Raw genomic sequence first — 13,236 nt, 5'->3', positions numbered from 1 at the left:
GGCTGGTGGGGGCTGAGAGGTTGGCAGCGGATGGGGAAGCGACTAGACCAGAAAACAGGGGCTTCCTGTTGATGAAGGGGGCCCAGGCCCACTGCTTGATTCCCTGTCCCTCTTCCTTACCCAAGTCTGAGCCTTTCAAACTCCCACGGAAGCCTTCACCAGATGTGGGACTCACAGTACCTAGAGCCATGAAGGAGTCCAGAGGCATTGCAGCAGGGGGGCCAAAGCCAGGAGAGGGAGTACCCCTCCTGAGACAAGAGGCAGCTTCCTCTCTATGGCGGCCCTCAGCCCAGTTCCTTCAAGAAAACTTTCCTTTCCCTGGCCCTCTCTGAAGATCCTGACAGACAAGTGAACTAAGGGTCCATTCAGACCCCTGTCTTTTCTCTTCCCATCTCATCTTAGGGGTTGGGGGGGCCTCAAGAGGAACCAGCCCCGTCCCTCTGACCCCATAAGTTTCTCTCTCACTGAGCCCTTGGACTCTACTTCTTAGTTCTGCCGCCTCACCGCACCCTTGCTCTGGCCATCACAAAAACACACAGCAATTTAGGGGCGTCTTCACTGTTGGAAGAAGGGTCTTTGGTCTGCTTAGAAAATAAGTTTGGAGCAGCCTAGGAGGAAACAGAAAAGAGATGATACCCAGAGTATCAGCGACCACTGAGTGAGAAAAGCAAGCCTTCTTTCTGAGGACACCTGTTTCAACGAACACCCGTACACATTCCTCAACTCCAGCATCCTTCGGAGGCTATGTACACCCGCCTCAACTCAAGCCCATTCCAAGGCCCCGGCGGACTGCTTCCGAGGCGAGAGGGCTGCGCAGGGGTCCAGGCCAAAATGATCAAAGGCAGGAATATGGACACCCACCGTTGTGTCGAGCAAGTACCTCGCGAAGTCGCCACCCTGTTCCCAAACCGGAGACCCCGTGTGGGATGGGGGCAGGGGGCTATGGCGGGGAGGGCACGACCTCTGGGCAGAGAGGAGAGGAGCTGGCGGAGGAAGGGAAGAGGATTGTTCCGGGCACAAGGCACAAGGTGGCTCGGCAGGGGGTGGGAAGGCCAGGAGGGGAGCGGAGGATTTCAGCGCTGGGACAGGACGCGGGGAGGAGAGGCTCCGCCAGGGGGAGGAGCTACTCTCCGCGTCCCGCTGTCGGGGCTCCCTCCCGTAGCGGCTCCGCTATAAAACCCGGTCCCGCATGATCGCGGCACCCCCGGAGGCCTCCTCGGCGCGCGCCCACCGGCTCTGCGGCGTGTTTGCTCCTGTGAGGGATGCGGCTGCTGCCTGCGCTCCTGGCCCTCGCTGCTGCCCGGCCCTTGGCCTGCGCAGGTGAACGCGGGGGCTCCCGCCCGGCCCCTCTGCGCCCCCAGCCATAGTGCGCGCGAGACACCGGGCGCGCGTCGGGCTCGGGCTGCCTGGGTACCGCCGCGGCGACGGGGGCGAGCGGATGGGACGGGCGCGAGCCAGTGGGCGCACACGAACGGCCACGTGCGGCTGTGGAGCTGGTGTGTGCACGAGTGTGGAGGGCTGCGGGGGGCGCGCGGGGCCCTGCGGGACCTCGGCCCTGCGAGCGTGACAGTCAGTGATGAGGATGCTTCTCCCACCCGCCTCGACGCACGCAGCGGTTCTTTCCCTTTCTGGAGTTGCGTGCGCCTTTGCTCCTCAGACGGTCGCAGTCCGTCCCGCCGGGGCTCGGTGCTGAGTGGCTGTCCCCCTCCCAGAGCACGGGTGCAGATTGTGTGCGGTGGGTCCCTGGTATCCCCCCCTCCCCCCCCCCCCCCCCGGGTTCCTTGTCGCCTGAGGCTGCCTGTCCCCTTCACTTCCCCAGCCCCCAGCACTGTACTGGGAGCCTGCAGGCTAGGGACACTGGGAGACCCGAGGCCCTGGCCGAGCCGGTCTTTCCGGCCAGGGTGATTTTCATGTAAAGATTAATGTGTGTCCGAGCTCTTAATTATTCGTCTAGGTGGGAGGTGGCGGGAGTGGTGTGTTAATATTTGATAAAGAGCCGAAAGCACCTCCAGCCGCACAGGGCGCAGAGATCCGGGGAGGCATCTTTTCTGCGACCCCACGGGGACGGTCTCCTTTTCAGGAAGCCCCCATCTGCTAGTCTCCAGCTTAGCTACCCCTCCGATGGTCCCCCTAGGGGTTCACCCGGCTAGACTTACTCTCCAAAGCTAGATGCTCCTCTCTTTGGAGTTCTGGAATTGAGTGGTGAGGGTGTCCTCAGGAGCAGAGGAGAGTGTGTGCCCTTTGCAAGAAAGATTTAGCTGGCCGGTTGTGTGTGTGTGTGTGTGTGTGTGTGTGGTGTTCCGGGGGGAGGGGGGATGAGGGGAATCTTGCAGAAACTGTTGGCTTCTTTCTAGGAGAGGAGAAAAGAGAAAAGACGGGGTGTGAAAAAATTTCTAGGTAAAGTTGAGAGTTTGAAACCCGCTTCAGTGGGCTTAGTAGAAAAAGAAAAAAGAAACAGTTGCAATTAATTCGGTTGTTTTGTACCTGTGTGGTGGTGGGTAAATCACTTAATCTCAAATTTCTCATTTACAATATAGGGATAGTCATTCTGACCTTAGGTGTTTTAAGGATTCAAATAAGATAATGGGTGTAAGTACTTAGTGCAGTGCCTGCATGGCGCATGGCAGACTCCCCCAGATGTGATGACAGTGATGGCTCTACCACTGCCTGGGACCAGCCAGCCAGGAATCTTTCTCAGCTGCCCCTTCATGCAAGCTGTGCTCTCCTTAAGTGCTGAGGCTTTTTCACTGGGAACTATCTTGGGACCTGTCTTCCTCCACCCATTTCATCCCCTTGGACATTTGAGGCTGAAGAGTGATGAGGCTGCACATCACACTCCCGAGTATCTGCTGCTGTGGAAGGTGAAGGAGGGGAGAGGAACATAGACTTCTTCTGAGCCCCAGAACCCTGGCCAGGAGTTGCTGAGACTTTGCCAGGACATACTTGGGTTTTTTGCTGAGCTGGTTTCCAGGATTCCTCCTTCCCCACAGAGTGGGAGGGTAGCTTGAGCAAGGTCCATCAGAGAAGTTCGGTCACCTCTAAAGAACAGAAGGGTGGTGGGCAAGTGATTGGTGATGTGGTTATGTCTATTACTGCATCCCTGGTCAGAGCAGGTCACCTAGGTAGAACTTGGAGTTTGGAGCCAAGATCTGTCTGTGGGGAGCCTCTCTTGCCCTATGGAGATGGACTGAGGCAGCAGGCTCATAATTATTTGCAAGGGCAGCCCTCTCATGAATGAATATAGGAACCTGAGCTGGTTTGCGACCCTGCCGCCTCTTGCTTGAAAGTCCCTCCCCTCAGCCCACGGACGTAGACCTGACCCCTGGCCTCATCAACATTATGTTTTCCTGGATCTTGACTCCAGAAGAGAGTAGTTACAAGAGCATTCAGCCAAGCAGGGCAAAAGTCTCCATGATTAAGACAGTGGATCAGAGGTCACCATTCCAAAACCAGGAGCTGTAGCCAGAGTCAGGGGAATAGCAAATTCCTAAGAAAGGCTCAGTGTGAATCAGATGGGCCCTGGGGAGGCTGAGAGGGGGTTCCGCCCTTCAGGACTCTGATGTAAGCAAGGCTTCCCCTGGAATGGCTTCCCCTTGGGCCTCCCAGTCAACCTTGGAAGCCCCTTCTGCCTTCAGGACTTTTGAGAGGGGAAGACATAGGAGAATTTTTTTTTAATTTTTTAATGTTTATTTATTTTTGAGAGAGAGAGAGAGAGAGAAAGAAAGAGTGCAAGTGGGGGAAGGGTAGAGAGAGAGGGAGACACAGAATCCTATACAGGCTCCAGCCTCTGAGCTGTTAGCACAGATCCCGATGCAGGGCTCAAACTCATGAGCAATGAAATCATGACCTGAGCCAAAGTTGGATGCTTAAGCAACTGAGCCACCCAGGTGCCCCAAGACATAGGATAATTATAACAAGGAGCCTTCCATGGGTGTGAATGACCTTCCATGTCATTCAGTGTCTGCTCGGACACTGACCAAAGTCCTGGGTGTTTGGTAGCAGTTTGTTCTGAGGGAGAATGGAGGGCTCAGAAAAGTTCACGTAATCCTCCTGCAGAGATTGAGCAAGAGGCAGAGCCAGGACTGAGGCCAGGTGAACAGGCTCCAACTTCAGAGCTCTATCTACCTGCAAAGATGGGCCTGGGTGGGAAGTAGCCACAGCTCCTTTCAGAGTTGACCCGCATGGGGGTTCCTCAGATGCAGCAATTTCTGGGAACAGCAGAGCCCAGTCCAGGGCAGGGACAGATTGTTGTGGGGAAGACACTGCAGGGACTGTCAGACTCTGAATGAGGCTGAGCCAGCTTTGACCCAGAGTTGGGAAACTCAAAAACCCTAGGTGACTCTGAAGGGCCTGGAGTGCGAAAGTGCCCTGTTTTCTGTGGATGCTCACTCTCCTGACCTGGAGCCCCTCCTTCCTTCCCCTACCAAGAACTTGACCTCCTACTGGCTCCCTCCTCACCACATCCCCATTCCAGGGACTCCAGAGGAGGTGGAGTGGAGGGAGGCAGCCTGGCAGGAAGGGGGAGATGTGCTCAGAGACCTTAGCTCAGCTGAGTGGGAAGCTATGCTTTTCTTAGGAATTTTCTCATCCCTGAGTTCTTTCCAGCTCACTTCATTTGTCTCCTCTCTGCCCAGCCTTTGGCCATCTGTGCACTGATCTGAGGCCAGAGGGAGGGAGGCCAGAGAAGGGAAGGACCCATTAGGGAGTTTACTATGTTCTAGGTTGCCTGGAATACTCTACTATCTCTCATTTAATCCTCCCACAGCCCAGTGAGGTGGATGGTATCAGCTCCACTTGACAGATGATAAAACTGAGGCTCAGAGAGATTAGGTGACTTGCCGCTAAACCTGCCGTGCCCATGTGGCCCAGCCAGGATTCCAGCTCTGGATCAAATGTTTTGTCTATCCTGCTGCTTCAGCCTTTTTTTTTTTTTTTTTTTTTTTTTTTTTTTTTGTAATCAATAGACTATACTTATAGAGCAGTTTTAGGTTTACAGAAAAACTGAGCAGAAAGCACAAAAAAGCACAAAGGGTGTCCCCTCTGCCCTTGCAGTTTCCCCTGATGGTAACATCTTGCATTTAGTGTGGTAGGTTTGTAGCGCTGCCTCTTTTCAGAGATGCTGGTTCTACTGCCCTGAACCAGAGCTGGGATTAGAACCTGAATCTGGCCCCATGAACCAGGATTGTGAGATAATGGGACAGGGGAAAAGGCCTGACTGCCTTTCGCGATGGGTTGTGAGAGTTTAGCCCAGAATGGGTCTTAATAACACAAGAGGGTGTGTGTTCCAGGGAGGGGCTAGTCTAATCTCCTCCATCATCCGGATCAACTCTGGGAAGAGGGCCAGGCTGAACCTGGCTCTATTGTCCCAGGAAGGGAGACTGGGCTAATACTTCTCCTGTGCTCTTGCCAGAACCGCCCTTCCAGGTTTAGGGTGGGAGATGCAACGGAGGAGGGGGCTGAAAGCAATTGGAAGAGAGTGTGGAGACCAAGCCCGGGGTAGAGCTGGTAGCCTCAGAAGGCCCCCCTAAGGTCCCTCAAGGGTGACTTTTTTCCCTGAGGAGTAGTGCCCTGGGCATGATGTGCTGTGGGTCAGGACACCTGGGGCCTGGCTGATTCTACTGCCTCCGCCCCATCCCTATATTTTCTTTAGCCTCCTTCCTTTGGGCCCTCTGTCCCAGACTCCAGGAATGCTCCATCCCAACCCAAGGGGGTCTCTGACTCCATAGATATTCCTAGCCTCTGACCCACCATGTACGTGCACACGTGCGTGCGCACACACAAACACACACAGAGACAGTGTTGCTTGTGCATACACAGCTCAAGTGCATTCCTAGAGACATATGTGTGCACAAATACACTGACACAGACTTCATATCCTTCCTCTGCCTATTCCAGATTCACACTGGTGCTACGACATTCAAGCCAAGGCCTCCAACTATGCTTGCTTGGGTAAGTATAGCACGTCTTACTGACAGGCCTTTCTGTGTGGTGGGGACTGCCCAAGTCAAAATGAAGACCCAGGGAGGGTGGGAAGGATAAGGGTAATGATGGCTCCTTAGTCAGATATCAGTTCTTCATACACACACACACACACACACATACACATACACACACAGTCCTGGTCCTGAGGAGACAGGGAATGTAGAGTGACCTGAATCGTCCCTGGCATCTCCTGTCACTATCACCAAGAGGATGTCTTCTATCAAATAAATCAGCAGTAGCATCAGATGTAAAGATACATTTTGCTCTTTTTTTTTTTTTTTTTAAGTAGGCTCCACGTCCAGTGTAGGGCATGAACTCATAAACCTGAGATCTAGAGTCACATGTTCCACCGACTGAGCCAGCCAGGTGCCCCACATTTTGCTCATATAACAAAAGGAAGAGTTGGGTCTGTTCCAGTGACACCTCTTTGGGTGGACCTGGGAAGTTGTCCTTTGCATTTTTCCCCCAAATTTGATCCATGCCCCCACAGTCTGCTTTCCTCTGGTCTGTACTGTGTTTCAGTGACTGGTGCTGCCCCATTCCCAAGCCTCTATCAACTGGCTACAGGGAATCAGCCTCCTCCAGGTCTGCTTCCCTGCCTCTTAGTCCTCAGATAATGCTTAACATTAGTCAGGCTTTCCTAAGCCCCCTTCCAGGGCACTCCTCTCCACAGCTTCCAAGCACCTTCCCATCCCCCTCCTTGAACTTGAGGAGGTGCTATGTGCCCCTGACTCTCAGCCCACCCTCCCTCCTTGCTCAGGACCTAGCCAATGGGGTGGAGACTGCAAGAAGAACCGCCAGTCCCCCATCAACATTGTCACTACCGAGGCACAGGTAGACCCAAACCTGGGACTCTTCTCCTTCTCTGGCTATGACAAGAAGCAAAAGTGGAAAGTCCAAAACAATGGGCATTCAGGTGGGTCTCAAGCAGATGGGATAGGGGACCTGGGCAGGCATGGGCACCTGGTCCGGGGACCCTTGAGTTCCAGAAGACTTGGATGGGTGGGCTCCTCCAGGGACGACTAGGTGCAGGTCCACCTTTGCTGAGGAAGGACTGCAAAGCCTAGCGGTGGGAGGGTAGGGGGAAACAGGAAGGGCCTTAGAAAGGAGGGAACACTTCATAGTATTTTCAGTACTTTAATCAGACCGGTCTGCTATGGGAGAAGGGCAGCATTCTAGGAAGAAGGAACAACATGTGCAGAGGCACAGAGGTATGGAGCAGCTTGGGGTGCTCAGGGAACTACGTGTGGCTCCGTGTGCCTGGTGGACAGAGAGCAAAGGTAGGAGGGATCAAAGTCCATCCAGGGTTGGCCAAACTGAGCCCAGGGGCAGGTGACCCAGGGCTGAGGACTCTGGACATTGCCTTGAGGACACCAGGGCACCAGGGAGAGGGCTGAATTGCATGTTTGGGATGTGCAGAGGGAGAGGCAGGCAGAGGCCAATAAGAGGCCAGAAAAAAATCTGGGCCATATCACCTGTCCCATTCCATCCTATTTCCACAGGCCCAGGCATGTAGCCTACGAAGGGTCGGAGGTAGGAGAGAAGGTTCTGCCTAGGTGGAATTGGGAAGGGCTAGAGGAGGTGGGTGCAAGGACTCTGTCCCCTCTTGTGCCCTCCAGTGATGGTATTGCTGGAAGATGAGGCCTTGGTCACTGGAGGAGGATTGGCTGCCCGCTACCGGGCCAAACAGATGCATCTGCACTGGTCAAAGGAGTTGGATAAGGGCTCAGAACACACCCTCAACAAGGTTCGCTATGCCATGGAGGTGAGTGCCCTTTCCTGGGTTGACACCTTTGTTGGGCTCTGGGTGGACCTGCCTGTGGCAAGAAAGGTGGTCCAGCCGCCTCACAGGCCCTCTCTCCATTCCTCTCACTCCCCACCAGATGCACATAGTACATGAGAAAGAGAAGGGGACATCGAGGAGCGAGAAAGAGGCCCAGGATCCCAAAGATGAGATTGCAGTGCTGGCCTTCTTGGTGGAGGTGGGGCCCTCATCCCCCAGGGTCTGAGAGGCTCCTTCTTGGATCCAGAGATCTGCAAGGCAGGAGGGGACTGGGGGGATCCAGACTTCCCCTCTGTTTCTCAGTGACTTCTCTGCCCCCAGGTGGGGAGCCCAGAGCCTCTCAGGGCCTCAGTCCCAGAAGCTGCCTGCCCTCCCCACCACAGTCCAGAAGAATGGGCTGGTGGTCACCCCTGGCTCTCCACATGTCCCTGTCAAGCCCCCTTCTGTTCTGTTCCAGGCCGGATCTGAGGAAAATGATGGCTTCCAGCCTTTGGTGGAGGCGCTGTCTTATATCCCCAGACCCAGTGAGTGGCTGGGGGTGAAGGGAAGAGAGGAGACTTCTTCTTACAAAGGAAGAGCTAGGGTGATGCAGTGGCCTGGGTTCTCAGGGATCCCCTGCTTCTCCCACCAACTGACAGTATCCTCTGTTTCTGCCTCTGCCCCAGAGATGAACACCACAATGAATGACAGCATCAGCCTGTTAGACCTGCTCCCCAAGAAGGAGACACTGAGGCACTACTTCCGCTACCTGGGCTCACTTACCACTCCAGGCTGCGAGGAGAAGGTTGTCTGGACTGTGTTCCAGGAGCGCATTCAGCTCCACAAGGACCAGGTACCTAGGACCCAGCCAAGGGTGTGGCCCCCCACTGCCCAGTTCCCCACACCATTCCTCTGGATCCCCACAGAGGCACCCTGGACTGGGGTGGAGATGGGTCACCAGGGAATCCATAGACATTCCTTGGGGCGGACAAGACAGGTCTGGCCTATCCCATCCCTGGTTTGAGGGCTGGAGGGGAGGCTATGGCAGAGGAGGTCAGAAAAGGCTCCCATGCTGCCCGCTGTAAGTAGGTGGGAGTTGTCCAGCTGAGGGCAGGGAACCAATGTCCTGAGGAGAGGGATCAGCATGGGGGAGGGTCCAAGGCTGGCCAGGAGCAGCTGAGAGAGGGTCAGGATAGCCACAGTAGGAACAAGTCCATTCATTCAACAAATGGTGCTCGAATCCTTATAACACACTAGGCTCTAGGGATAGAGCAGTGAACCAAAGGGCCCAAATCCCTGCTCTAGTGATACTTGCATTGCAGAACAGTGGTTCTCAAAGAGTGGTCCCTGGACCAGTGGCATCAACATCATCTGGGAACTTGCTCAACATTCACATTCTTGGGCCTCACCCCAGTCCTACAGAATCAGAAACTGTGTGGGCGGGGCCTGGCAAAGTGGGGCCCAGCAAGCATCCCCCCTTCCTCGCCCCCAGCTGTGATACTACTGCACACTGAAATCTGAGAACCACTCTTCTATAGTAGCAGTGATAATACAGCAGTGATCAGTGACTGTGGGGCTGCAAAACGGTGAGCTGTATGTCCTTAGCTTCCCAGCTAAGTGAAGCTAATAGGAACTAAGCCCCCACCAGTGCCAAGTAGTCTATATCCCCTTTTTCTTTTCATCTGCACAAAACCCTGAGAGTTAGAGATTCTGAGCCTCCTTATTAGTGAGGGCTCAGAGAAGCAAGGTTACTGGCCTGGGGTCACACAGCAGGAAATGTAGCTATGCTTGCTCCCTGCTTCCTGTTGAGCCCTGCCCCTTCCACAGATCGCTGCGTTCTCCACGAAGCTCTACTACGACTCGGAGCAGAAACTGAAAATGACAGATAATGTCAGGCCACTGCAGCTCCAGGGACAGCGCCTGGTGTTCAAGTCTCAGGCCCCAGGACAGCTGCTGCCCTTACCCTTGCCAACCCTGCTGGTCCCCATGCTCACCTGTCTGTTGGCTGGCTTCCTTGCATGATAGCTCACTTCTGGACACTTGACCTCTGCTCTCATCCCATAGAGGCCTGGGGCTTCCATTCCTCAGGCTTCCTAGCTTGGATTTTGATGATGATTAAACAGATATATTTTTGGAGAAGCCTTTCTCAGGTCTATTTTTAGTTTCCATGACTGTCTCTGTTCTGTTCCCTTCAACCCACCGCCATTCCAGGGTAGGAGCCTTAAGGCCTGGATATTTCTTCTACGCAAGGACCATGGGGCATCCCCTCCTACCTTTTGCCCCCCTCCCACCTTTTTTGAACTCTCTGTCTGCATCCCATTTGGAGAGATGCAAAGATAGCTCTGAGTTCCAATACAGCGAAAGCCAGAAAAATTCTGGGAACCTGGGTGGCTCAGTTGGTTACACTTTTGACTCTTGATTTCGGCTCAGGTCATGATCTCACAGTTTGTGAGATCAAGCCCTGTGTCAGGCTCTATGCTGACAGTATGGAGGCTGCTTGGGATTCTCTCTGTCCCTCTTTCTGCCTCTCCCCCTCCTCCATTTCCTGCTCTCTCTTAAAATAAATAAACTTTTAAAAAGAAAAGAAAAGAAAGAAAAGAAAACCAGAGAAGTTCCAATCCAGCCTCTTCATTGTATAATGGGGGAAGCTGAGGCTCAGAAAGGAGAGGAGAATACGTGGAAGCCACAGAGGGGGCTCTGGCAGAAGTGGCTCAGGATCCAGCCTAGCACTTTCTCCTCTGTACTAGGGGTGGAGAGTGCAGGTTGTGTGTGGTACAGCCTAGGCAAGGTAGGTGGGAGGGGGTTCATTTATTTGTCCAAATATTTCTTGAGCATCTATGTTTTAGGCACTGGGGATGTGGCAGGGAAGACAGACAATAAATGCCTGCCTGCCCTCCTGGAGTCCACAGTCTAGTTAGAGTCACTATAAATAAAATATACACACTGTACATGTATCAGAAGGCAGCAAGAGCTATGGAGAAAGATACACCAGGAAGGGAAGGTCGTTAGGGAAGGTCTCCGCAGACAGGGGCAGACTTTCCATCAGGAAGCCAGCAGGTATTCATGTGTGGAGGGGAGCGTGCCTGTCAGAGGAACAGGATGGAGACCAGCCAGCAGGAGTGGAGTGAGGGAGGGAGAAACTGTGTTAAGAGAGCTGGAGGGAGAAGGGGGAGGGGGAGGAAGGGGGGAGGAGAAAGGGGGAAAAGGGAGAGGTCAGTTGTGTGGGGGGCAGGAGGGGCTTGCACTAAGACATTATAAGGATGTTGGTTTTGAATGTGAAAGAGCTGGGAGCCCCTAGAGACAGCTAGCTAGAGCCTGATGTGCTTCATTGGGAAACAGCTAAGGGGTGATGAGTGAGGGGAGGCTGCTGCAGGGATCCAGGAGCTGATGGATCACAGGTCTTTGAACACTTTGCAAGTGAGACCAGGAAGAGGCAGGTATGGGCGGAAGGGCCCAGAAAACTGGAGAAGGAAATAAGGGCCCCATGGACAGGTCCCAAGTCGGCAACCCAGAGTTAAGGGGCCCCAGGCTCTGGGATCTCATCATCTAGGGCAGGGCTGGATTTTGGAGGAACATGAGGGTGGGGGAAGGGGAGGAGAAGGGGCCTTGCTAGGTAAAGAGGAGGCCAGGGCCATGTCTGTGGGGACAACCTCTCTAACAGGCTCTACCATCTGTACACGGTGAACTTCCCCGCAGGAAGACATGCGAGCTAGTCAGGCACTCAAGGGATTCCATTATGCGATGCTAGAAGCCCTGGCAGGCATACTGTCGCTCTCTGAAGGGGAGCTGGTTGGCAGAGGTGACCTCTAAGCCCTCTGCCGCCCTGACACCCTCAGAGCCCCTGACTGACCACTCCCAGCAGAGCCTGCGGAGAGGGAGAAGCCTCCCCTCCCCTTTCCTTTCGTGACCAAGAATAAGCACCCCTCTCCCTTCACCAGTGACCACACAGCCGTGGGGGTGGTGTTATGGTCACCATGACAACAGCAGGTGGCGTGTGTCAGCAGGGGGTGTGTGGGCACCAAACCTGTTCTTTTTGGTTCCTGGTGCAGCCTGTGGGGGATCTGAGATTTTTTGTACCCGCCCCCTCCCACCCAAGGCTCAGGGCTCTCAGAAATCCAAACTCCCCCCCTCCCCAATAAAGCCCCACCCCTATCCCTGCCCTCAAGGCAGGATTCAGTAAAAAACAGGGCAGCAGAACCCGGAAGTCCCAACTCTCTCCAAGGGACTTAAAGGAACCCCTGCGGAAGGCATGTGACCCTCTCCTGTCCCCCTGACCCCACAATAATAAACCTGGCCAGTGGAGGAGAGAATCAGCACAGCTTGTTCAGGTCCCAGGGCTCAAGCCTCTCCCCTGACTTCCCCTGCGTGCTTAAAGCTGAGTAGGTGCCGTCAGCACATGATTCATAGCAAGGTCATTCCCAGCCAGTTACTGCAGGAGCCATTCCTGGAATTAGCCCCCATATCCTGGAGGTTGAGATTGACAGGCAATCCCTCTTGTGGGGTGTGTGTTCTTGAGAGCCTCCTCTTCTGAGCAAATTCAATCCCTCCATGCTGCCCCACCACCACCCTGGGCAGATCCCTTTCTAGAGAGGCCACTCTAAGTTCCTTGTGCCCAACCCAGACTGGCTTCTGACACAACGTGGCCAGAGATGATAGGGGTCACCAGGGGCAACCTTATTCAGAAAGAGAGTCCTGCCTGCCTTCCCCACAGCCCTGCTTTCATTTACTTCTGATGCTCCTCAGTCATTGCATCAGGCATACAGTGTGTACACACACACACACACACACACACACGCACACTCTTCACTGCAGCTGGCCAGGCCTGAGGAAGGCTCAGTGCCTGACAGTTTTGGTCAGCACCTGACTTCTTTGAGGTTACTGGCTCTGAGCACAGACCATGATTCACATTCATCCAATGCCTGCTGAGGGCCAGACATGGACCTCTCTACAATCCTTGTAAAGGGTGGCGTTATTTCTTTGTTGCACAGATAAGGATGCTGAAGCACGGAGAGGGGTTAGGAGACCTGTCAGAATTTGGGGTCGCTACTCTGCACCTCCTTGGCTCCCACTGCCACTTTTGGCCTGTGGCAGTTCCCAGAGAGACAGATCTTTGGATCGGGGGTAGGGTGGGGTCTGTAGCACCCTGTCCCACCCTGTCTCCCTTGGCTGCTCTGTATCCCTGATGGCTCTTCTCTCTGGCCTCCCTCTCTGGCCCCGTTTAGGTTTGGCATCTGGGTGGGAGTCAGGGCTAAAAATACTCCCCATGTGTTTAGATGATTCTTGGAAAATAAACTTCCCCATCTTGGCTCTCAGTTTGCACACTTGCTGGTCCTGCTTCCTGTGCTCTGATCTGACAGTGCCTGGAGTATATGGGGGGGTGGGCGGTGGGCGGGTGGGGAAAGTAGAAGGGTCTATAGGGGCCCAGCATCATGGGCGGTGGTGAAGTGAGCATGCACATGCATACCTGTATGCAAAAAGGTCACCATGTCACA

At 54.3% G+C, this 13,236-nt stretch overlaps 1 protein-coding gene across 1 annotated transcript; it reads left to right on the top strand.

The window, feature by feature from the left end:
- The first annotated feature begins 1,141 nt into the window (after positions 1-1,141).
- On the top strand, positions 1,142-9,881 carry CA4 (carbonic anhydrase 4). The gene is made up of 8 exons (XM_049637842.1): positions 1,142-1,320; positions 5,896-5,949; positions 6,743-6,898; positions 7,602-7,747; positions 7,866-7,964; positions 8,223-8,289; positions 8,431-8,597; positions 9,572-9,881. The coding sequence occupies exons 1-8, from the start codon at positions 1,263-1,265 to the stop codon at positions 9,764-9,766; spliced, it is 942 nt and encodes a 313-aa protein (XP_049493799.1). The 5' UTR covers positions 1,142-1,262; the 3' UTR covers positions 9,767-9,881.
- Positions 9,882-13,236: the final 3,355 nt, after the last annotated feature.

The sequence above is a fragment of the Panthera uncia genome, chromosome E1 (assembly GCF_023721935.1).
Source record: "Panthera uncia isolate 11264 chromosome E1, Puncia_PCG_1.0, whole genome shotgun sequence".
Taxonomy (NCBI): Eukaryota; Metazoa; Chordata; class Mammalia; order Carnivora; family Felidae; genus Panthera; species Panthera uncia.
The sequence above is the reverse complement of the archived record's forward strand: the minus strand, read 5'-3'. Positions and strand labels throughout refer to the sequence as shown.